Raw genomic sequence first — 25,526 nt, forward strand, 5'->3', positions numbered from 1 at the left:
CTTTATAGTAGCTTGTGTTGTGCAGTAGCTTCTTTACAGTAGCTTTTATGAGTTAAAGTAATACTCTGCAGGAAAGCAGGGGCTGCTACCTGCCAGTCCTCATTCTAATTGCAGTCTAGTCTAGTTCTGCTGTAAAAAAAAAATAATAAATTGATTATTGCACAGAGCCTCAGAGAAGGAACAAGCAGTGAACACAGCCACGAGCTGTAATAAGAGCTTTAGGGAATGTTATCTACATATGTAATCTGTGTTGAAAGTGTTAGCAAGCAAATAATATCTTGCATACAAGGTGTGAGAAAAGAGAAGGACTTTCGAGACTAAACCAAGGAGATTTTTGAATCTATTTTATAATAGAATCATAGAATGGCCTGGGTTGCAAAAGACCACAACGTTCATCCAGTTCCAACCCCCTGCTATGTGCAGGGTCACCAACCAGCAGCCCAGGCTGCCCAGAGCCACATCCAGCCTGGCCTTGGATGCCTCCAGGGATGGGGCATCCACAGCCTCCTTGGGCAACCTGTTCCAGTGCCTCACCACCCTCTGGGTGAAAAACTTCCTCCTAATATCCAACATAAACCTCCCCTGTCTCAGTTTAAAACCATTCCCCTTGTCCTATCACTACCCACCCGTGTAAACAGCCGTTCCCCCTCCTGTTTGTTCAAGTATTAGAAGGCCACAAAGAGGTCTCCCTGGAGCCTTCTCTTTTCCAAGCTAAACAATCCCAGTTCCCTCAGCCTTTCTTCATAGGAGAGTTACTAATTATAGTTAGAGTAACGAGCTGTAGTTACTCTATTACTGTTTCATGCTCTTTCCAGTTAAAGGCTGGAATAAAATGTCCCACTTTGAAAAGAAACCTCTCATCACTCTTCCTCCTTGCCTCGCTCCAGCAGGCTGGGGAGAAATGCCTAACGTCCACACGAAGAGCGAAGCTTCTTGGGGAGAGCCATCATCCCCTTCTGCTGCAGTCGATAACGGCACGTCGGCGTGGGGGAAACCCCCCAGCAGTGGGACGGGGTGGGGAGAGAGCCCTGCTGAGCCAGCGGGGACCTACGGCAGAACAGCCGCTCCAGCTGCTGCCCCAGCACTGTGCAAACCAGGTACGTGGGTGGGCATCACGGGGTGGGGATAAAAGAAGGCAAAGGTGTTCGCTGCTGCCAGCACTGCAGGCAGGGCTTCTCATTCTCCTGTGTGTTTAATTCAGAATTGCTTAATTTCATTTTCAGAGCTCCTTTAGGTCTCTCGAAACTTCTGTGATTCCAGATACCAGATTCATTTAAAAGCATGAATTTAACAAACTTGTCCAGTAAATTTAAGCGTGTTCCTTAAGGGTATTTGTTGCGTTCTTTAAGGACAGTACAGTGTAAATAACACAGGCATAGGAAAAAAGGAAACTGCGGGACTGTGTGACCAACGCCTGAAAGAAACCTGTATTAGGATGAGAAGAAACTGGGCTCAGTCGAGATAGGATCAACTTTGGGAGGAGAAGAAGCACATGAAAGTGGCTGGTCGTAATGTCACTCATCTGTTATACTGAAAGAGTGGATATCTGCTTCAGCTGTTACAGCACCATGAGCTGCTTTCTGGTTCTTGTTTTCTAACAAAAGTTATTTGATAAAAATCTTAAGTCTCCAACGGCCCTGAAGGCTGCAGGTCTGGTTTTAAACTAACGCTCAGGCTGTGGTAATCTTTAAGTGTTATTGTGCTAAATGCTGCAGTGAGAGATAGTTTAAAAGTCCCAGAAAACCTGAAAAGAACGAGAGGTCTTAGAATGAATGATCCCTGCTTTAAGCAGACTAAACAATAAAACAGATAGAGCTGACACAGCCTCGTCACTTACTGTACAGTGTTCCTTGCAGCCTGCTTGCTCCTTTCAGACCTCATTCTTCTGAGGTGTGAATGAATTTCTGGCCATTAGTAACCTTGCAATTTGGTTTTGTCCAGTGGAAGAATGTGGTGGCTGAAATTGTGAGATTCACGGAAAGCAAAATTGTACACAAGTGTGTGGTCATACTTCTGGTTCCTTGTTCCTAGGAGACGGGAAGGGTCACAGATCTCTCTTGTTTAGGAGAAAGGAAGATTTGCCATTGCTGGACTTTTTCCTTCTGTAGCTCTATTTAGAGCACTTCTCTTTTTTGTTGTCTTCAAAGGAGGAGTCCTCATCGTTTAATGCCAGTTAAGCTATTTGATGAACCTCTATACCTCTCGAAAACACTTAAACGTTAGCATGTAGGCTATGGTATAAAAGTCTATTTCTGTAAAATTTGCATAAAATTAGGTCTGATTTTTTTCTCCCTCTTTCCCTTCAGCTTCAAAATCTATGCAAGAAGGCTGGGGCAGTGGTGGGGATGAAGTGAATCTCAGTACTAGTCAGTGGGAAGATGAAGAAGGAGATATGTGGAATAATACTGCTTCACAAGAAAGCAGCTCCTCCTGTAATTCCTGGGGGAATGCCCCAAAGAAAGGACTTCAAAAGGTGAGAAAAAATAAAGATGGTCTCTGGGAATGAGTAGAAGTACAGTGCAGCATTTCTGGAATCTGTTGTTAGAGATTTTCTCTTGCATTACATCTGGCAATAAATGTACCCCTGGCACCAGAACACCAACACAGCTCATTGCTTCCATACTGGAGTACAGCTGACCTTGTTTCCAGGGCAAGTCTGAAGAAATGATGATGTGTCAATGGGAAAACTGTTAGAAGCCTTCAGCCACTGTGTAGTGCTAGAAAACAAACAGTAGTTCGTGATGGAGTAGTCCAGCAAAAAATACTTATTTTCTGTTTGGAGAAACAAGTAGATAACTTTAAGATTTGTATAGATATGAGAAGGAAGCAGTTTTGTAGTGATGCCATGCTTAAGCAAGATCATACCCAGTAATGTAACAGACATCTTCTGTTGCATGTACCTCATTTCAGGACAAAGGAAGCCTGGAACTTAAAGAAATTGGGAATGCATTTAATCAGTCCACTTACTACTCCGTTACCCAACACAGGCTGTGATCAGCATAATGATTCAATCAAGCTTGTCAGATTTTTTTTATTTCATTGTGGTTCTCTGCCAAAATTACCATGAAATACTTAAATTCAAAGGTGGCTTTAATTCAGTGGTCATGAAATCAAATAGGAAGTGGTACATGGAATACCTGTTGAACAGAGATGGAGTTTGATGGTGATTGTAGAGTTTGGATAATTTGTAGTGGAAGGGAAAAAAGTTGCAATGATCGTAGGGCTCTGAATACTTTTTAAATTAGTGTACTGATATATCTTGCAATAGTATCTACTATTAACAAGAAAAACTGCTTGTGTACTTGATTTACATCTCACTACTACGGGTGTGGGAAGCCAACCGTTAATGGAATCTCCTGCTTGTTTACCAAGGGCATGAAGACATCTAGCAAGCAAGATGAGGCCTGGATCATGAACCGCCTGATAAAACAGCTCACAGATATGGGCTTCCCTGTGAGTAGTGCTCATAGCTCAGCATACCTGGGGCTAAGCTGTTGTTAGAATTGTAGAATCATAGAATGGCCTGGTTTGAAAAGGACCACAACGATCATCTACTTTCAACCCCCTGCTGTGTGCAGGGTCACCAACCAGCAGACCAGGCTGCCCAGAGCCACATCCAGCCTGGCCTTGAATGCCTCCAGGGGTGGGGAGCTTGAACTTATTGTTTTTCAGTGTTTCGGACTGAAAGTACAGGAAGATGATGTCTTCTTCAGACTGGGAAGCAGTTCTGTTACACAATTAGAAATTTAGTTCAGTTTCAGGAATCTGTCATAAGCCAGCAGAGTGCTCTCTGAGGTTGCTTGATGATATTTGTAGAACTTAGGAAACAGAGTTTTACGGTGTTACTTTGAAGTTCGGAAATAATTCCTTATTACATAGATGAAACGAGAATAAAGCTGTATTTTTAAGGAAGGGCACATAGTAGTAATGTTTAAGTTCACCATAGAAAACAGGAAGAAATTGGAATAGCAGAAGACTGTGACTCGACCTTGCAGAAGTGGTACACACTTAACAAACTGAACTGCTGTGAGAATTAGTAAAAGCAGAAAAAAAATACATGCAGACGTTTGTGTCACTGAGTAAATATTAAATCCAGAATTATGATGTGTTTTCTGTTTTCTTTGAAATCTTATAAGCACAATTAGTTCTTTTAACGTGATCTGTGTTTTTGACAGAGAGAACCAGCGGAAGAGGCCTTGAAGAGCAACAATATGAATCTTGATCAGGCCATGAGTAAGTGTCTCTGCAACTGATTTTTTTTTCCTTTAATGGGAAAAAAATACCCAAAATTTATGATTCTGAGAATTTGATCTTGTCCAGTTGAGCTGGATGACGTGTTTTTACTGAGGGTTTTTGCTTTTGTAAACAGGAAGCACTGATGCTGGCAAATTCACTGTCTTTGTGCCACCTTCTTGAATCGATTTTTCTTTTCTCTGAAGGTGCTCTGCTGGAAAAGAAGGTGGAAATGGACAAGCGTGGAATGGGAGTGACCGACTATAATGGAATGGTCACCAAACCCCTTGGCTGCCGCCCACCACCAATCTCCAAAGAGTCTTCCATGGACCGCCCCACCTTCCTTGACAAGGTAGGTTCAGAAGTATGAGTATGATGCACAGGTTAAGACTGTACACTGGAGAAATACCACTGAATCCTACTGAATGCTTCAGTATTTTAGTTAAGTCAGGAACGAGGAGCTGAGGTATTTTTAAGTCAAAGAGCAGACAGTCGTAAACAGCTTCTCAGATGAGCTTCCTTTTTCTGTGGTCACATATGACAAATTTTCCAGCACTGTGCAATGAATGAGGAGGGTTCAGGTGTCCAAGATTCAAAGTACCTAAAGAACAGAATGTAGGGAAAAGTGTAGCCAGATCTTCAGTAGGAAATGGGAGTGACAACCTGACGCAATGCCCTATAAATAGACTCACCGAAACGCCTCAGAATCCCTTCCACCCAAAATTGTTCATCAGGAGTGAGCATTCTGTAGGTGCCAGTCTTTATTTCATGAGTTATCTGAAATGTCTGTAAAAGTTGATATTATTTTATTTTTCAGTTGCAGAAAGCAGTGCCTTTTTTACAAGCTGTGCTGAAACCAGTTCATTTTACATAAGCTATTTACAGGATGTGAGACAGGAACGATACCTAACTTGTTAATAGACTGTATTAAAAACTTTATTGACCAGGAATAATCATTCTATCTAATCGTCCACCCTTCTTACAGTCTTAAGTGTAGCATTACGGTTGAAGTTAAGGTGTGAGCTGTGACAGATCCCAAGAATTGTATTAAGAAAATCAGCATGGCACTGCACTAGGACACTAGGTATCAGTGTGTGTCCATCATAGCCTTGATCCCTCACATGTGAGGTTTTACCTGGCTCTTCTTTTTCTCTTCCTGCCACTCGAAATTCATTCTTAACAACAGCCAAACTATTTGTTTGTGTCCAACCTCAATGAGTGTTAATTGAAAGATCCCTCTCATCATGGAGGTCACAGAATTAGTGCATGCATGCCAGCTAGCCTTTTCTTCTCTTGAATAGCAATATCTTGTGCAGTAAATTTACTGCACAAGGGAGGGGTGTATTATGTGCAGCATAACACATAATTATGGAAACATATGTTAAACACAGGTATTGAGAAGGGTGTACTAGAATGATTAGTATTCATACAGCAAGTAAAATCTGTCAGTCTAGGCATAATCTGTCACAGCGACTTTAAAATGATAGAGGAAATAATCCCAAACTATATTTGTTAGTGTTGAGCAACTTGCTAAGTGAATTAAACAAATACAGCATCTTTACTAAGAATAGATTTTTTCCCCCTATGATATTCTCTCTGTATTTACATCTCATGCTACTGGAGTAGCTCTTCTCCAGAGCCTTTTTGTCCTTCGGGGTAATGCTTCAGAGCAGAAACCTGGAGCTGCCTCTCTTTTTGATCAGGTCATCTTTTCCGTGGTTGGTGCCACAGCTGCACAAAGCAATCTAGCTGACATTCCTCATTTTACCTATTGTCTTGTCCTTATCCTTTTCCTCAGCTTTAGTCTTCCATGAGTTATACAGGGTTCTTCTTGAAGAAGTTGTAAGCTAGGTTGCTGTGCTCATTGCTGCCTCAGTCAGCTGATTGTGTCAGCATTTAACTCATGTATTCTTTATTCTGTGTCACATTGAGTCAGTCTTTGGCACACAGTGCTTTGTTAATTGCATTATTTTTTCAGGAAATTATCCTGCTCTGTAGCGCCATAAAAGGAGAAAGGAGAAAATCCAGTGGCTCTGAGAAAACAAAAATCCAGCCTGGCAGTACCCTGTGATCTCAACCACATTACCTTATACTTGGTGGCAAGCATGCTGTGCTTAGGCATCAGGTTTGCATGAAGATGTTACGTGATGTCTTCTGGAGACATCAGACTTGAAAGAAGTGCATGTAAGGTGTTCCTGGCAGCATCCTGAAGGATAGCAGAAATAAGCCTAGTGTGTTTCATTGGCTCTTTTCTGAAACTGTCTGGGCTTGGTCTCGGGTACCATTCCAGAGCATTAGAACTCAAGTTTGGTGGGTTTTATTTTGTCATTTACTTTGTGCTTCTACCTTCTCTTTTTTATGCTTTCTCACACATCACCAGCATAGAGTCCTTTCTTCCGTGGCCTGATGCTGCTTGCAAATATCCTCCCAAATTCTTGAGCATGTAGGAAATTCTCTCCTTGAAAATTAAGGCCCTCTTTCACTGTTGTTTTGGTCTTCAATCTGCTCTTTTTCTCTGCTGTTGAGGTGTAAAAGTCTTGGTGGTTGTTCACTGCCATCAAGGTTTTCCACAAACACTCTACTTGTCCGCACTATTCTCTTGTTTCTAATTCAAATATAGTGTTGGTTGGATTTTTTTCCAGCCTGTTCCTCACATTCTGGTCCCACTTGTCTCTCCTGAGTGTCAGTTTTTTTGTCTTTGGGATAACAGATGAGGTATTTCATCCTTAATACAGGACCGTTTTTTGAGGTCCTTCATTCATGAAGTGACAGTTGTTGTGGGCAGGGATCCAGGAATCCTCTGCCAAACTGTCCATAGCTCGTAGCACCAAAATGTCTTAAGAGTGCTTGTATTCTGTCATATCTAGTACATGGAACTGTTGTGAGAGACCTTCCGGTGTCCTGAAAGTAATGTTTTGTTGGGCATAAGGATGGTGCATTTTGTTCAGTGTAGAAGGAAATACTGCCTCCAGTAGCGTTGTGCAGCTGTGTCGAAGTCCTTTCCATGAAGTGAAATGCAGTGCTGGATTGAGCATCATTTTAACAATTCAAATGCAGGGGGGTTGCAGAATTTTCACCTTGGGGAGAAATGTAACATCCATTTGTGAGAGCATCACTGAAGAGAGATGGACAGGAAAAGTTGGGTTAGAAAATACTACTTTTCAAGAAATAGTGCAGAAAAAGTCTGAAAAATAACAGGTAACAAGCCACTGTCTGCAGTGAAGGTATCACCTGGTCTGGATTGAGAATGGCTGAATACTTGATGTGAAATGAATTGATTTCAGCCCCAGCTGTAGGGCACAGGGTTGTGCAGCAGTCTGCCTCTTGCATTAAGTTATATTCAGAAAATCAAACCCGAGTGAATGCAAACAATGTGTTAGAAATAAAACCAAAGACACATGCTGTAGGTCAGCCAGAGAACACGCTCAAGGTGACAATGGTCTAGAGCAGAACAGAGCAGAAATCAGATGCCCAAATCTCTAGCATGGCTGTCCTCCACCTCCCCCAGCAGTGCCTCATTCCAAAAGGAGGAAAAAGAGTATCAGTGGGACAATATTTGAGTAATCTGGGGCATGGGAAGGGATTGCATTGGTGCATTGGTCTCTTTTGGTCAGTAGTTCTGTTCACAAAGGAAACAATGGCACCTGAAAGAGAGCACACACGGAACTTGAAATGATTTTCACTTTAAAGAGAGAGGGGCAGAATTGGAAACACGTGTCTGTGATCAGAGCAGAAATCCTTGAACCTGTTACTGTCATGCAGGCTGCAGTTGTTTGTAGAGTGTGACTGATGTCCAGTAGAATGTAAAATATCTTGAGCTGAAAGGCCTTGGGGATATCATTAGAAAATGTCAGTGTCCCCCTAGGACAGTCAGATAGCATGTCGAGTGTCAGTGTGCCTGATAGCAGAGAAACTTTCTTTGCATCAAAGGAGAGCTGTTGAAAATGCATTTCTCAAGATTATCTTAGGACGTGAAATTTCCTGAGATCCCTGCTGCACGAGGCCGTTTGTTTGGGTATCTGCTCTGAGGACGGGGCTGCTTTGCTAACAAAGGAGGATTGGATTTAACGACTGATCTAACCTAGCTCCCCACCTGTACAAAGGCCTTTCTTTGCACTGAAAACATTGCTAGAAAAACACCAGTCTGCTACGCTGCAAATGAAAGGGCTTTGCCCTCTGCCTGCTTTTGGAGCCGTGCTTTGTACACCAGCACTGTTTGATGGTGCCTGCTGCAGGCTGCCCACACATCAAAGCCCAGCATGAGAGAGAGCTGAGTGCCCCACCGCAGTGCTGCCCACATAGCTACCTGTTAGACCGGGGATTATGGGATGTGCTCTATTTTCTGCTGTGCTGTTTGCCCCCCACAGGGGCTGCTTTATGTGCATCACATCCGTGTTCAGCCCTGGTTCCCTGCAGCCCCGTTAGGAGAGGGGCTCCTTATGTGCCTCCTCCTGGGGGTTTGGGCAGTGTCTTCGTGGCTTTCCTAGCATGGCCACACAGACAACATTATCAGTATTGGTTTTAAGTGTCTGTGCTCCGTGGGTGCGGTAGTGTTTCAGAGTGGATATTAATAAGTCACCGCTATGAGAATATTAAAAGAGGCTCATGTGTCTGAGTTAGGAAAGGGGATTAGTGCAAAAATGTTTTCTTATAAACAGGGCTGTGATGTGGAACCAAATGCAGGCCGGTGTCAGATTCACGTATCGAACCTGTCAGGGTTAGCAGGAGCACTGCACTGCCTGTCTGTGCTCTGCTTTGGGAGTTTAGCAGAGTCATGCAGACCTCCCCAAACCCTGTGAGGTCTCTCCCCAGCCCAGCTTTAGCGAGGGGCTGCCTGGGGCTCTGGGTGCCTCGAGCCCTGCTTTCCTGCTGGGAGGTGGCAGAGGGTGGTTGTGCATTTGTGGATTAAGTGCGACAAAGTAAAGAAAAACAGTACCTTAATGCTGTTTCTCTTTCTCTTCTTCCTTCACTCCATGCTTTTCATTCCCATCATTCATACCTCTTTTTTTTTTAATTAAACACACATTTTTTTTATTTTTACTCATCCACGCCCCTTTATATTCTCATGGGCAACTGTTCTGTGTGCTGCTCACTCCTGGGCACTGCACGCAGCTCACCCTTTCTTTCTCCAATCAGGATGGCGGCCTAGTGGAAGAGCCCACTACTTCACCATTTTTGCCTTCACCAAGCCTGAAGCTCCCCCTTTCAAACAGTGCACTCCCTAATCAGACCCTGGGCGGGATTGCCTCAGGGCTGGGCATGCAAAACTTGAATTCTTCTCGACAGGTAAGGCTGTTCAGAGAGGTCACAGCTTGAGTTGCAGCGCTCGGACTCGCAGCTTGCGCCTGTCCCTTCCCCTTGGAAATGGGGCTTTGAACTGAAAATGCACACAAAGTCTTTGTTCACTTGAAATATCAGTGAAGAAGCTACCTGCTGCGTAAACATTTCACGTTATTGGACATAAAACAACTGCTTGGTTGTAATTAGCCTACTAATTACACGCATGCATTGAGAAGAGGCTGTAGTGTTATGGATTTATACCAGCAAGCCCCGGTGTAGCTCAGCCTTGATTGATGTGAGGGTTCTTTTTTGAGGCACTGCTAATTGTCACAGACTTTTAAGACAGAGACATTGCTCTAATTCATCTTTCCTGGCTGGAGTAATTATTCAGTGATGAGATGGGTGAGAAGTGATGCGGTTTTATTTATTCATGTCATAAATGTCAAGGCAGCTCACGGCTTTGACAGGTGGTAGGAAGGGAGCTGTGCTTTCTCTGGTCAAACGCAACATCGTGCAGGAGAGGAGTTTTGGCCCCTGGATAGAACATACTGAAAGAACAGGAGAAGGGAGAGGAGGTGAAGGGGAAGATTCATAAACAGAATGAGATGGAGAGGTCATGGACTACTCTTGTTTATGTAGAAGTTATTTTTGCCGTATAAATTGAAGTACTAGTTAAAATAAGAAAAAGAAATATAAATGTGTGTATATATATAGAGAGAGAGAGAGAGAGAGAGAGTTCTGTTGTGGCTTCTATTATGCATATTCTAGGCTAGTTTTCTAAAGGCAGTACTTGTTCAGCACTTACCACCCAGTACACATATCTGAAGAGGAGGCAGCTCTAATAGCACATCTATTATCAGTGGGTTTGTAAAATGAATATGTATAAAAACTGCCTAGATAACTTAATGGTTAGAATGTGAGTTTAATGACTTCGTTCTCCTGTTTGTTCCTGCATAAATACAGATATTTTTATGAGTACTTTTCATTGTTCATCTTGTGACCTCCAGCCTTATGCATCCTTATAAAAGAGATCTTCACCTTCAGCTGCCTTTTGTTCTGACACCTTACAAAGTTTTGGCAGGTTTGGGGTGTTGTTGGGTGTATGGTAGCGCTTGCAGTGCCTGATTCTGAGCCTTATTGTCAACAAGGCTTCTCCCAGAACAGTCCTGGATTCTCTGTCTGTGCCAGTCGTAGTCACAGGGGATACAGGCTGCACAGATAAGGAACTCTGAGCTTCTGTGTTGAGTGAAGTGTTTCAAGGCCGATGTCCTTCTTGTCCCACTGCAGATACCGAGTGGCAATCTGGGTATGTTTGGCAATAGCGGAGCAGCACAAGCCAGGACCATGCAACAGCCGCAGCAACCACCAGTGCAACCTCTTAATTCATCCCAGCCTAGTCTTCGTGCTCAAGTGCCTCAGTTTCTATCCCCTCAGGTGAGGTGGAGCTTCCAGTCTTATGTTCTCCTTTTTCCTAGAATTCTCCCGTGTGCTTTCTCCTCTGCATGCTTATTCTGTGATGATCCTGAGGCTCTGCAGGCATTAAGCATGTTACATGGTGAAATGTTCTTCCTGTGTACTCTGTGTTATCTGTGTATGCAGATTCTCTTGCTCCTTTTTGCAAAAGGCAGTGTTCCTAGAAAGCTGAGGACTTCATTCTCTTTTTTTCTTTTACTTTCTGTAAATACACATGTGAGCATTGTTACTAAGACCTACTTAGAGCCTATTAATTTTTTTAATGATTTATTACACAATTATACAATAGTAATATTATTCAGCTGATGCCTTGTGACTCTTTCTTACATCTTACACAGCTGCCAGTGTTAACAGTGAATATACAGTGCTTAATACACTGCTCTTCCTTAGGTTCAAGCACAGCTTTTGCAGTTTGCAGCAAAAAACATTGGTCTCAACCCTGCACTATTAACCTCGCCAATTAATCCTCAGCATATGACGATGTTGAACCAGCTCTATCAGCTGCAGCTGGTAAGTGTGAAAACCTGGCAAGTAAGCTCTAAATGTGGATGGAAGGCATGAAGGTAAAATAAGAGAACAGCAACTAAGTCTTTAAATGGACATGGCAGATATTTAAAGCAGTTAGATGGTGATTTCTTTGGAAGAGCTCCTTTTCAAAGAAACAAAACCATGGTTTTTGCCTCAGGCTTTGTGGAATAATTATCCTTTACAGCATATCAGGGGAACTAAAAAGTCTTGTTGCAACTGTATATTATCAAACAGCACTAAATCTGCCTCTTACAGTCAAGCACGTGCAACTCATTGACCAACTGGGAAATTAGTGTCACAACATAACAAGACAGAAAGCTTGGCAGTGTCAGTCACCTGAGTTATGTAGGAACTGCATTCCATTACCTCACTAAACAATAAAGTGCGTGGTGCATTTCCTGTCATTAATGGTATGGATGTTAATCACGCTGTAAGGACTGCTTGTTTTTGGAAAGTTGTGTATCTTTGCTACATTTGCAAATATATGTTTTATTTAATCACATATTGTGGGTTTCTTTAAAAGTTATATTCTGTGCCAGCAGTTTGTTAGTGTTTGCTTGTATTAAATATAAAATTGTGGTTGACAGATTACCTTCATTACTGATGTCATGTGCTAGTCTAACTCTTCTCTTAGTAACAAGATTTGGTATTTCATTTCTGATCATATGTTCCAGTTTTGAGAAGCACAGCACTGATCTCATGCCATTGATTGGACAGTATAAAGCTACTTGGGAAATACCTGTAGAGAACTCCTTTGGATTTTGAATTCAGATGATTCAGGGAAATGATGCCTTGCCCAGTGAACGACATTAAAGTTGTGGGATTTTTCTGGAGTAAAGTCACACAACTGATGAAATGCAATGTGCAATCAGAATAAAAACAACAACTAATAGAAAATAACTGTTGATATTTACCCAATTTGGATAACTTTATAATCTTATGTTTTATTTTGTCCTTTGGCACATTTTTCAGAAGGAAAGCACGTTCCTATGTTGAATGAATCCATACTGCTGGTGAACCTACTCAGTAGCCTGTTTGATTTAAAGAGAAACAATGCTGAACTTAAACAAAAGCATTTTGGAATACGTTCTTAACAAGATCGTTACATTTGCTTCATTGTGTGTTTTCAGAAAACTCCAGTGCTTCTTCCCTATTGTGTATCATACCAGATCAGCTCAGGCAGGCTTGTTAGGGTTCTTGTATATGTTAGAGTCTCTGACCTCTGGTTTCCATCCCGTAGGCGTACCAACGTTTACAAATCCAGCAGCAGATGTTACAGGCTCAGCGTAATGTTTCCGGACCCATGAGACAACAGGAGCAGCAAGTAGGTTTGGTTACCAATTCAATTCCACCATCAGAGTTTGGTTTCAAAAGCTTAAAGAGATTGAACATGATACCAAACCTTAGAAACAATAATATAGTCCATGGTTTGAGTATTGGGAGGGTAAGAGTGCTGGGGGGATAAAGCTGCTTCGCAGCACCTCAGTTGTTGGAGGAAAGCTCTTCAGCATTTAATTCAGTCAATTTTTATTTGCAAAGAGATCTATCTAAGTGTAGAAAAAGGCATAAGAAATCTTAAGTCATTGCGAATCGAGCAGTTACTGATTTGTTCTCTTTTGTTGCCAGGTTGCACGTACAATCAATAACATGCAGCAGCAGATCCAGCAGCACCAGCGCCAGCTGGCCCAGGCCCTGCTTATGAAGCAGCAGCCTCCCCCTCCACATCTATCTTTGCACCCCTCTGCAGGCAAATCAGCCATGGATAGCTTTTCACCCCATCCCCAGGCTCCCGGCCTTCCTGACCTGCAGACCAAAGAGCAACAGTCTTCACCGAACACCTTTGCTCCTTACCCTCTTGGTATGTGTCCTTCCTCAAAGCAGTTCCATATGCAAAAGGCAGAGGGAGCGTTTGTCATTATTTTGTCCTCCAGTACGAGCTCTACAGTATAATAAATACAAAATAAATGCGTATTAAATACTGCTGAAATGCCTAAACAAAACTGTGGTTTTGGTACTAGTGATCTGTATGCTTTGCAGAACAGAAGATTAGCTAATTACTTATCTAGGTACTTAGCCCTTCGTGCATTTAATACTAAAATCTAAAATGAACAAATATTATCTATAAGCAGTCACTTGAAATCTCCACTTAATCAGCACTAGTGAATCGTCAGCTTTGGTCAATGTATTTCAAGACAGACCCAGATGGGTTTGATGGAATGCAGAGTGTTGTGGAGATGATTGGGTATTTTGAAAATATGAGTGCTGAGTTTAAAATGCAATTCTTTGGTCAATTTAAAGGCGTGATTCAAGAGACATCTTCAAAAACATAAAAGCTAGCTTCCAAGAAGTGGTATGTGCACGTTGTTAATGCAAGAAATAACCAACTTGTGTTGGTTAAAAAGAGATCCTTAAACATTAAGAATCATTTATTTGCTCCACGGGAAGTATGATACTGGAAAAAAATTGTCCAGGAAGTTTGTGAAATCTTCTTCACTGGGCATTTTGTGGTAGGTGATACACAGATCTGTCAAATGTGATCCGTGTCAAAAGAAATGTACTCAGAGCCTTGAGATGGTGACACTTCAGACCTGTTCTTCATGACTGCTTGCTGTATGCCATAGACTTTATGAAGTAGGGGAATTAATGTAATCTCTTTGTGCCTCTGTTTATGCTGTATGTGATAGAATTGCCAAGCTTTGTCTTCCATTCAGAAGTTTAGAAAGTGATTCTCACCACTATGGGGAGCTGTTATAGCAGGGAGCATCAGAAGGCAAAAGAATTTGCAGAGTGTGAGAGGTTCCTACCATATCAGCCTCCTGTGATCTGCTAACATGCAGGATTGTATATCAAAAAGGACCCAGATCTGTGTCACTGAAACAGATTAAAATGATTCCCTACATATATATTATGTATATGCTTTCTGAAAGCCATTGGGGTGGTTTTTTTCAATCTACTTCTGTGAATGTATTCACGTAGTTGAATATCTGCTCTGTCAAAAAGCAGCTCTTTGTGTTACCTTTCAGTTAATTGCTTGAAGATTTTTTTAATGTTGCTAGCAAAACAGAATGGCAGACATCACAGGAGTACTCTGGTGAGACATTCAGAATACTTTGGCTTCGCAGTGGAATGTTGCAAATTCTTCACTGGTTTAAACTTAGCTTTCCAGTGCATTCTTTCAGAATGCCTTTTCTGGGACAAGGAAAAGACTGCAAGTAGAAATACCAACAGATATAAAGTCTATCCCTACGTTTTTATTGATTTTTCCTTTTAGCAATACTTAGTATTTTCTGAATTCATAGGAATGTTATTCTAAATTAGTGTTCTGAGAGCAGATTGAAAACATGCATATTGAATCTCTGTATAAATGTTTAAAAAGACGTATTTAATAATTCCTTTAGCTGGGTTGATAAGCAGAGACACCTTTTTAATCCTCCAGTGTATCAGGGCTGTCTAACGACCTGTTTTCCTTCAGCTGGACTGAACCCGAACATGAATGTAAATAACATGGACATTACTGGTGGTTTGTCAGTGAAGGACACTTCTCAGTCCCAGTCTCGCCTTCCTCAGTGGACACACCCCAACTCAATGGATAATCTGTCTAGTGCTGCTTCTTCTCTTGACCAGAACTCCAGCAAGCACGGTATGTTCCATTTAGTTTCTAGGTCAGTTTGGCTTGTTGGAATTTGAGTCACATTGCAATTACCAATCTTTTCCCATTTTGCTCTTTTGTTTGAGTGCTGGTAAGTGGTACAGTGGTACACTCTTTAAGGCATTTTTAAGATTTCTGTAACCACATTCAGCAGGGTATTGAAATTCTTGCACACAGAACTGCCTACATGCAGACCTTTCTGGTTCTTTCGTTTAGGGAATTTTATTGCTGGGATCTTGGAGTTCAGATAAAACAAGCCATTAGTGTTTGCAGCATGTGCAAGTATTATGTAAGAACACGATGCTCTGTTAACTCTCTTGTATCCTGTTTTGTATTATAAGCAGCATGAATTATTTCTCTTTTACAGCAGTTTCTTCTTCTGCAAAAAATAATCTATCGATACTATACTGCTTATGCCCAATTGTTGTCGATATTTCAAATCACAGAAACATGGAATGGCTTAGGTTGGAATGGACCCTAAAGATCATCTAGTTCTTCTCCCACTCTGTCGGCACATCTGGGATTGCCTCGAGCCAAGTGCAGCACCTTTGCACATGGCCTTGTTGAACCTCATTAGGTTCTCATGTGCCCACTTTCCAAGCCTGCTCAGGTCCCTCTGAATGGCGTCTCTTCCTTTCTATTGTGTCAGCCACCACTCAGCTTGGTGTCATCAGCAAAGTGCCAAAGGTGCACTTGATCCCACAGTCTGTGCCATTGACAAAGATGTTGAAGAGCAGCGGTCTGAAGATGGTTCCCTGGGGGTCCCCACTTGTGGCTGGCCTCCACTTGGACATAGAGCTGTTGACCACAGCTCTTTGGACCACCATCAACCCATCCCTGCTTCCACTGCCTGTACTTCTCCTTATCCCTCGGTTTGACCAGCAGGGCATTGCTCTGCTGTGCTGTCAGTGGCAGATACCTAGAGAATGACAAGAAGGGGACGTGCCTGCAATGATATTCTGTAACATGCTGCCTCAGCAAATTCCTATTTACCATTCACTATGATTATTCGAATTATTTACTCTCTTTCTGGCAGTAACCCAAGTTTCCTTAGCTAGCTTGAGAGTCTAGATCTTACCAGCCGTGTACTTCACAGCTATAATTCTTAGTAAGACTTCAGAGGCTGTTCCTTATTGTGTTTATATTTTATTGATTACTTACTGGTGAAATCCCATACCCCAAATTAGTCCGACTCCTAACCAGAGCCTTTCCATTTCATTCATCACAGGTGCTATACCTGGAGGTTTAAGCATTGGTCCTCCGGGGAAGTCCTCCATTGATGACTCTTATGGCCGCTATGATCTGATTCAGAACAGTGAGTCGCCTGCCAGCCCACCTGTAGCTGTTCCTCACAGCTGGTCACGTGCCAAAACCGATAGTGATAAGATCTCCAATGGCTCCAGCATAAACTGGCCACCAGGTAACAAAACGCAAAGCATTTGTGTTCAGCTGATGCCGTTGAAGGTCATTCTACATTGTATTTATTGAATCCCTATGCTTTCCGATAGGAAGAATTAAACCTTGGAGAACTGTGATTTTATGTGCTCTTGTTTTTATTATATTTGGAACAGAATTCCATCCAGGAGTGCCATGGAAAGGACTACAGAATATTGATCCTGAAAATGACCCTGATGTTACTCCTGGAAGTGTCCCAACAGGGCCTACCATAAACACCACGATACAGGATGTGAATCGCTATCTTCTCAAGAGTGGAGGTAAACACACACGTTGCTTTCACATCTGTATTTACTTTCTTCTTTCCAACAAAGTTGACTTCCTATAATATGAGTGTAGGATGTTTTTGCATGTAATCTTATCTACAGAAGCTTCTGCTCTGAACTTTCACTCACAATCCAGAAACACACGATATGGAACTGTGACGTTTCTGGTTTTCCTTGGGAATGCAAATATTTTTATGTTGAGAAGGGCTGTGAGATGTAATATAAACTCTTGTGGTCACTGGAAGTTTTTATAACATATATAATTCCTACCAATTTGTTTTGAACAAGATTCTTCTCTCCATTCTGACCAACCCCCTGCACTTCAGGAAATACTTAAGAAGTCACAATATAAAAGTTCCACAACTGTGGAGGCAGCAGGCTTCTGTCATATGTGATTGTGGCTTTGTTAGGAGATCACTCAGGAAAATAAATTAGAGCTGTTTTATTCCCCAAAACCATCAAAGAGAAAGAAAAGGAAAAAAAAAAAATAGGATTAACTTGTAAACTGCAATTTCTGAGTGCTATTTCCATTCCCTTTGTCTTGGCAGACAGAACTAAAAGTATTCTCTAAGAGAACAATAAAGCACTGGGACTATGCAACTTACTAGCTAGATGTACTGGAAGGGGATCAAGGAAAGATGGCTCGGTTTAATTGTGATCAGTGTGCCTTAGTAGGCAAGTTCTGTATACTCTATTAAAATAAACACTACTATGGACAGGAGTATTATAATCAGGCTGTCAAGAAGGAGCTGTCAGGATTTGGTTATGGTAGATAGCTACGTCTGTGATATTTGCAAAGCTTGTAAGTCAAAATTCAGTCAGAAACTGGTTTCCAGCTCTGAAATGCGTTAGCTCAAGTGAAGGGATATGAAATATAAGGGAGGAGGGTTTTCCACTGCCTTGAGTGATTTTGAGTTGCCTCTGAGATGTTCCTTCTGCAGGTCTTCTTTACAGAATGTAGGTGTACATCAGCTCTGTCTGTATATAATCTGTCTGTGGCATGAAGAAGTAGGTGCTCCACTTATAGAGGGTCAATAGAGATGATCTTTGCAGAATAAACAGTCTGTTGGGAGACAAAACCCCATGAAAAGCAGTGGCTGCTGGGGGTCCATAATATGCTTCCTTACCCTGTTGGCTTTTTATCTTCCTAAAGACGAATAATATAATTTTAATGCAAAGTGTAGTTGCTGAGTTTGTTTCTTTATGCTCACGTGACCTGGCTGTTTGTTTCTGTCGTTGCTGGTACTCCTTCAAACGAGACGAGGATTTTCATGACATCCTGCCAGCAAAAGGCTCTTGGAATACTGCATCTTGAATGTGGTGTTCACAGATTGTATTAATAGAGCTGAAATCCCTTCACAGGGTTAGACTGTGGCTGCCACACTGAACTCTTAGGCAAAACCAAAGCGTTGGGTTTGGTGATTGTTTTGCCCTGGTTGATAATGATGCTTTAGCCATGGGCAGACAGGGCTGCTTTCAGCTCTTTGGGCGTATGGGGCTCTGAATCTGGTGTAATTTCTTTACCCCCAGCCTTCCTCAGGGATGTCTGCGTGGGGAGTAGATTATTTCCAGAGAGGGTCTTAATAGAGAGTGATTTTGCACGAGTCTGATGTCTGTGTGTGTATCTCGGGGAGCACAGTGAGTCTGGATAGGTGAGGTTGCATTGGTTTCTGTTCCAGATGAGTATTTGTAGCCCTTTGGACTTTTGTTGATCTGTGAGGGTTAAGATTGCCCTTTAATTTCCTCTCTTCTGCCCCAGTAGACCACTTTGTCTTCTTCCAAAGTGCTCACCTGTCTTTCTTAGTCAGGTAGAGATGTTTCAGTATCACAGTGTACCTGCATATGTCAGGAATGATAAGTCACCTGGGATACGTACTTAATTTTGTTGCTGGCTAGAGAGAATATCTGCACTTCTTCTGGTCTTTATAATAAACATATTTTATTTTATGTTCACTTTCTTTCATTTGCTGCCAGGAAGGAAATTGTGTGCATGCTTAGATAGCTGCTCAGATTGTAAATGATTTACCAGGATGGTTTCAGGCTATTTCGTTTAATGTTATTAGTTTGAGAAGAGTTTGCTAAAATATATCCTTGCTTTACTGAAAGTCTGCAAAAATCTAAAGATGTTTGTGGGCATTGGAATAGAGGAGAAGTGCTTTCCTCAAGTAATTTAGGACGAATCACCCATGGTAAGAGGTTAGTTTATCATATACATTTATGTTCATCTGTAGTTGTCATTGCTCAAGTCAGCCAGTGAAGCACCCTTATAAATGGAGCCTGTTCCTTGAGACTGAACAGTTTAATGCTGATTTTTTTCAGTTGTGTGTCTTAAAGGAAATGCAGAATTTATCTTCTGCACGGGCACTAATACATGTACTACTGTGCCAGCTTTCTTTTCTCTTCTGCTAAAGACTTCTGCTTCACTTTCTCATGCTTCCTGTAACATTTCATTCCTAGACTTCAGAGACCAGGCTGATTAAGGAAAATGCCTTGCATGGTTTGTATTTGCACATAATAGATTTGCTTATGTCACACCAAACATCATTATGCCCATCTTTCTTAGTTGCTTCTCTGCTGGTTCTGCAGGGTCATCCCCAACATCATCTCAGAATGCCACGCTGCCTTCATCGAGTGCCTGGCCGCTTAGTGCCTCCGGCTACAGTAGCTCTTTCAGCAGCATTGCATCCGCACCTAGCATTGCAGGTACGAAAAATGGCCTTTCTACTTTCACATTTCTCTGCATTCTGAGAAAAAAAGGCCCTAGAAAGTGCTGTCTGTGTTACTACAGTAGTGCTGCTATAGGCAGAAGCACACTTTGTAGTCCTGCGCGAGGTAGGCAGCATTTCTGGAGGCTCTGTTGGGGGGCACTGAGTGGTGTGCCTGGAGGTGTGCTAAGGAAAATGTATTTATTCCACTTGATGCCAAATGCCATTACTCTGTGTTGGCATTGAGGTGTCTTAATGACTATTTCCATTGCAGCTTTGCAGAGAAATGTTCTGTTCTGCCAAGGTCCTACACCCTTACAGTGAGAGCTGATGGGATTTTTTTGTTCACAAATTCACTGCTAACTGTAAAATATCTTCAGCTTGGGAGGAAGTTTGGTTGTACCTCAAGGAGGATGCTCTGCCTGGGAATGGGGGTTGGAGTTGGGGCTCTATCTATCGAGGAAAGCTTCCTCAAGAGTAAATGTTCTGAATGTGTTCCCTTCCTTAAGGAGAAGTAAATGAGTAAGAAATTCTGAGCTTTCTCTCCTTGCAAATAATAGAAAACTGGCTATGTAAATATCCTGTTTGCTCCATTATAAAAACGTGTAGGGGCTACTGCATGGATTGTATTACCATTTTCATGTCTAATTAGTGAAGAATCTCTGCTTCTTTGAACAAACGAAGCCGCAGCCTCCCAAGGCATACTGCAGATTGCAAAGCAAAAAAAGTTCTGTTTGAAATGCTTTGCTTCACTGAAAGGAAAAGAAAGGGATGGCTTGCTTTCTTTTATCTGCCATGCATTCCTGCTCTATTTACTTGTATTTTTTGCAGTCTCATCTAATCTTTGTGATAACCCTATGAGAATTAGTGACATAGCAACATCTAACCTGCGCATGCATCGTGTGCTGAGTTGCAGGCTGAGCTGCTCTGAGTTCTAAAACTCAGACTTTCCTCCTTAACCACCACTTTTTTTCCCCCTTGTTAATGTCACCATCATCATTGTTCAATTATTTTTGTCACTACAACTCACAAGAAGTGGGAAAGTGCTCACTCTTCCACTTAAATTCCTATGATTCAGTGTGAAATCATGGAGCTGGATGATAAACAGAGGCAGTTTTGAGAGTGTATATAAACAGAGGCTGTGATTTGGTGACTGGTAAATTTGGTGTTAGGGCTCCTAACATAAAGGTTTCTACAACTACCTGCCACACAGGTGAATAAAGGATTTTGGTTCAGCATCTTCATCTTCAATCAGGTTTGTGCAACTCACTGCTGAACACTACTCCTTATTCTTAGCTTTGTTTTAATGACTTTATAAAGGTCTGATTGGACAGGAGTGGTACTGAAGTAGTTTAAATACTGATAGGAGAAGTAAACCAAGCAGTGAGAAGTTACAGAGAGTGACAGATTGTGATCTGCTCCGCTCTTCTGGAGGCTTCCACGTTACGTGTGTCATTTGAATGTTCAGAAATACAATTTGTATTGGTCTTTGATCTTTGAAATTTTAATAGTATATCAGAATGTATGGATGTGCTGCTTACTTTACATTATATAAAATGAGTTGCACGGGAAAAAAAAAGTGGTTACATTCTGTTAAACCTTTGAAAGATCATCTTTAAGGCTTTCATTGTAATTTTGATGAAATGAGATTTCAAATACTTAAACTAATTTTCTGTTTTGGGGGTTCTTTTTTTTTAGTCACGTCATCTTTTACTGAAAATAATACTGAAAAGTCTTAAGAGGGGAATTGTGCACATAGTAGGTGGTGTTAAAATCAGCAAATAGAAAATTATTTGAAAATGTAAATCCCAGTGTAAGGAGGTTAAATGTGTGCAGGATTTGTAGCAGTGAGTTGGTAACGGAGTGCTGTTTCATCTCCTGGAAAGTTGGAGTAATATAGCAATGCAGAAGCTTGATTACCATTTGGTTTAACCATCGTTGCTAATTGAAAACACACAAATCTCTTATTTTCTGTTGCAGGTAAACTGTCAGACATCAAGTCTACGTGGTCCTCTGGCCCAATCTCCCACACACAAGCCTCTCTGTCCCATGAACTATGGAAGGTACCCAGAAACACTACTGCTCCTACCAGACCACCTCCGGGCTTAACCAACACCAAGCCATCATCGACGTGGGGTGCCAGTCCCCTGGGCTGGACCAGCTCTTACTCCTCTGGTACTCCTGGCTTCTGTCTTTCATAGCACCACAGCACCTTTCTTTTGTAATTGTTGGTTGGTTTCCTGTCTTACTGTAGTGAAATAGCCCATAGGTGGTACATGACACGTGTAGGCCTGATGGCATTGGGGTGCAGAACGCACCTGTGAGCCATGTAGGACCTGATGGCATTGCAGGGCCCTCAGGGAATGCTGTAGTATTTTGTGAGACTTTTTTTTATTGTCTTGTTTAAATACAAAAATGAGAAGCCACGATTGTGGCGATAGCAGCATACACATCATGTTTATTAGTGAAATATCGACAGCTTCAAAAGTAAGTGTTACACCTAATATATCTAGCTGACTATTTTATTGATCTCTTTTCAGTAAGCTGGAAATTAAATGTTCTTCCCTCTTCTTACCATTTATTTTGTCCATTTTCTTCACCAAAACCCCACCTGGTGGTCAGACATTGTTAGTGCCAGAGCTCCCTCTGAGCACTGTGCTCACCCATGTGGCTGCACAAGTACTGCAGTTTCCCAAATGCCACCCATAAACATCCAGCTTGTCCAGTTTCTCATTGTAGAACACCATACTGAAGCTGGAAGAGCAGATTTTGCTGCTGGTTATGCCTTTGTATCTTCAGTCGGAGCACAACCAGTGCTTGCCAGGATGTTGTGATTCACTATAAGTTTCCTTGCTTACTGCATGGTGGTGAAACATTCTGTTGTGGAATTTGTGTTGCAGGTTCTGCATGGAGTACTGACAGCTCAGGGAGGACAAGCAGCTGGCTGGTTCTTCGTAACCTCACGCCCCAGGTGAATGAAACTGCATGTAGTGAGATGTGTAAAGCAACTTGCCATGTTCAGGAGATGATAAGGTTTATCAGTTGGGCTGATCTGGTTCATTTCAAGGGAAAATAATTATTCTGTGTATGTTACAATTTCCTGTCTTCTGCAGGGAGTCTGTTAGGTTTTTAAAGTGTTGTCAAATGAAGTAAGAGCTTTAAGGCTCTGCAATTAGCCGTTCAGCATGCACCATCTCTGTATGTGTAAGTTGGGAGGTGAATGCTGTCTTAAGGCAGATTTAGAGGTGTGAAATCCGCATCTCCTGTAGGGTTTTGTCTTTCTTCTGAATCTGTCGAACCCTCCACTCTTCCCCATAGTATCATTCACAAGGAAGGACGTAAGCTACAAAGCATCCAAAGTGATGCTTGGGGAAAATTGATTTAATTTATGAGCCGTGTGTTTTTTCCTTTAACTTACTTGTAGGCTTCTAACAATAGCTATAGTTCGTATCACGTGAACTGGGAAGGGTTGTGCACTGGGCTTCAGGCAAGTCTTTAGAAGTGATAAGTCTTTAATGAAATTCTTCTTATGGAGGACAAACTTCCTTTCACATCTGCTTACCCTTCAGCTTACAAACTTGTTCAGCCAGCAGGCATTTAAAGTCACAAAACCACAAAGTAACCTTTTCCCCTTCTCTCTGACCAGATTGATGGTTCCACACTGCGGACACTGTGTTTGCAGCATGGCCCTCTGATAACATTCCACCTGAACCTGACACAAGGGAATGCTGTGGTCCGATACAGTTCCAAGGAAGAAGCAGCCAAGGCCCAAAAGTCTCTGCATATGTATGTTTCTGTCCTGTTTTTCTTCTGTTATGAAGCCTGTTTTATCTAGGAACCCACTTTTTAAAGCAAGAAGATGGGCTTCTTTAGCTGCATGGGACTAATAGATATAGAATGCAAGAGTTGGAGAATTTGAGTGATATAATCAGTGGCATTAGGGAGGATTAAAAATAGGAAGAATACGAAGACTGATGTTTCGAAAGAACACTTATCTGCTTAGACTTAGAAGAGAATTTCCTTTATCAACAGTTGGTAGCACAAGTGTGATTAAAAGCACTGATTGTAGAGGAAATATCGTCTGCTCCACGACCACATGATAAGGGATGACCTTTCCTTAATGAAATGTTACGAAGCTGCATTCTGTAATCAGAGAAGTAACATCACCCCATCTTAGTTACATCAGGTTAGATGTGTGCATCTGGTAAGAGAAATGATGCCAGTAGCAAAATTCATATCTGATTTTGAAGATGAGTACTTATATTAAAAATACATACGGTAAGGTCCTTATATGATCAGTGATCTGGAAGGCTTCCATGTAATTGTTTTTTTTAATAGGCTGTGGCATACCTGTAGTTACATTGCTGACAAGGAGAGGCCTGCCCTTTCTGAGTGACAGGGCCTTAGCAGTCTGTGCAGTTGTTTTGCTGGCAGCGTGACAGTGACAAAATACAGTGGGATTTTTGGAAGCCAGCAAGTCAGTATTGGGGTCCCAAAAGGTGTCATAGAATTATAGAAATATAGAATTGTTGGATTGGAAGGGATCTTAAAATCATCTTCCAACCCCTGCTGTGGGCTGGAAGGTACATCACAGAGTCAGCAGGCTCAGATTGGATCTCTCCCATTGGATTAGACGTGGGAGCGGTTTGCTCACTGCATCCCCAGTTATGTGGTTAGCTTTGTTTTTTAAGTGAGGATCAGCAGTGAGTAAATACTTTTTCAAAACGAATTTTAAATTCTGTGAAAAATCATTCCTTAAGTGGAGTGCAGACTGTCTCCTGTGGAAGATGTTGGCTGACTGAGGTGGGCACCACACAGCTGGCTTTGTGTTTCATAGAATCATAGAATGGCTTGGGTTGGAAGGGACCTCAAAGGTCATCAAGCTCCAAGCCCCTGCCACATTCAGGGCCACCAACCTCCACATTTAATACCAGACCAGGCTGCCCAGGGCCCCATCCAACCTGGCCTTGAACACCTCCAGGGATGGATGGAGCATTCACATGCTTTTGCCTGGGTTAGACAGGTAAATAGGAAACAGTAGAGAGAAGATGCACTGCTGCGTAGCGACAGGACAAGGAGCAGTGGCCTAAAATTTTGAACAGAAGTAGTTCTGTGCTCTTTTTGGTAAGGGCGATGGAGCACTGGTTGCCCAGAGAGGTGGTGGAGTCTCCTTTGCAGATCTTCAGGGCCTGTCTGGATGCTGACCTGTGCGACCTACTGTAGGGAGCCTGCTGTAAGCAGGGGGTTGGACTCAGTGATCTCGTGAGATCCTGTCCAGCCTCTACAATGCAGTGATTTACAGAAACCGGAGCTATCTCCAGAAATCCGTGCGGGTCCATTCACTGCTTGATCCTCACGAGTCCCTACCGCGATCTTCCATCATTCCGAGCGCCCAGCCTCACATCAGCACGCCTTCTGTTCTCATCCCTAGGTGTGTCCTGGGTAACACTACCATCCTGGCCGAGTTCGCCGGCGAGGAGGAGGTGAACCGCTTCCTCGCGCAGGGCCAGCCGCTGCCTCCCACCTCCAGCTGGCAATCCAACGCCGGCAGCACGCAGCCACGCCTGGGCTCCGCCGGCTCCCACGGGCTGGTGAGGGGCGACGCGGGGCACTGGAACAGCCCCTGCCTGGGGGGCAAGGGCAGCAGCGAGCTGCTGTGGGGCGGCGTGCCCCAGTACTCCAGCAGCCTCTGGGGACCCCCCAGCGCCGACGACGGGCGAGTGATCGGGAGCCCCACGCCTCTGAATACTCTTCTTCCGGGGGATCTTCTCAGCGGGGAGTCCATCTAGGAAGCGGAGAGGAACCGAGTGGAAATCACAATCATCAGCACTAAAGGAAATACAAAATTGTAACCCTTTCCAGTCCCGGGCTTGATGAAGAATCCAGCTTTAACCGATCAGACTGGCAGCCCTTTTTTTTAATTTTATTTTTTTTTTT

At 42.5% G+C, this 25,526-nt stretch overlaps 1 protein-coding gene across 8 annotated transcripts in view; it reads left to right on the forward strand.

The window, feature by feature from the left end:
• TNRC6C (trinucleotide repeat containing adaptor 6C) overlaps positions 1–25,520 on the forward strand; it is a 70,053-nt gene extending 44,533 nt beyond the window's left edge. Inside the window, exons 5-22 of one of the 8 annotated variants that reach the window (XM_019621650.2) lie at positions 888–1,097; positions 2,307–2,473; positions 3,373–3,453; positions 4,176–4,233; positions 4,440–4,585; positions 9,346–9,519; positions 10,801–10,947; positions 11,377–11,496; positions 12,755–12,838; positions 13,141–13,372; positions 14,987–15,154; positions 16,392–16,583; positions 16,735–16,878; positions 19,471–19,587; positions 21,570–21,764; positions 22,490–22,560; positions 23,236–23,375; positions 25,021–25,378. In XM_019621650.2, coding sequence (XP_019477195.1) covers positions 888–1,097; positions 2,307–2,473; positions 3,373–3,453; positions 4,176–4,233; positions 4,440–4,585; positions 9,346–9,519; positions 10,801–10,947; positions 11,377–11,496; positions 12,755–12,838; positions 13,141–13,372; positions 14,987–15,154; positions 16,392–16,583; positions 16,735–16,878; positions 19,471–19,587; positions 21,570–21,764; positions 22,490–22,560; positions 23,236–23,375; positions 25,021–25,378 — 2,804 coding nt within the window. Of the gene's footprint in view, positions 1–887; positions 1,098–2,306; positions 2,474–3,372; positions 3,454–4,175; positions 4,234–4,439; positions 4,586–9,345; positions 9,520–10,800; positions 10,948–11,376; positions 11,497–12,754; positions 12,839–13,140; positions 13,373–14,986; positions 15,155–16,391; positions 16,584–16,734; positions 16,879–19,470; positions 19,588–21,569; positions 21,765–22,489; positions 22,561–23,235; positions 23,376–25,020 lie in introns of all 8 variants that reach the window. The other 7 variants (XM_019621644.1, XM_019621645.2, XM_019621649.2 and 4 more) reach the window with 7 other exon arrangements.
• The last annotated feature ends 6 nt before the right edge of the window (positions 25,521–25,526 follow it).

The sequence above is a fragment of the Meleagris gallopavo genome, chromosome 20 (genome assembly GCF_000146605.3).
Source record: "Meleagris gallopavo isolate NT-WF06-2002-E0010 breed Aviagen turkey brand Nicholas breeding stock chromosome 20, Turkey_5.1, whole genome shotgun sequence".
Lineage (NCBI taxonomy): Eukaryota > Metazoa > Chordata > Aves > Galliformes > Phasianidae > Meleagris > Meleagris gallopavo.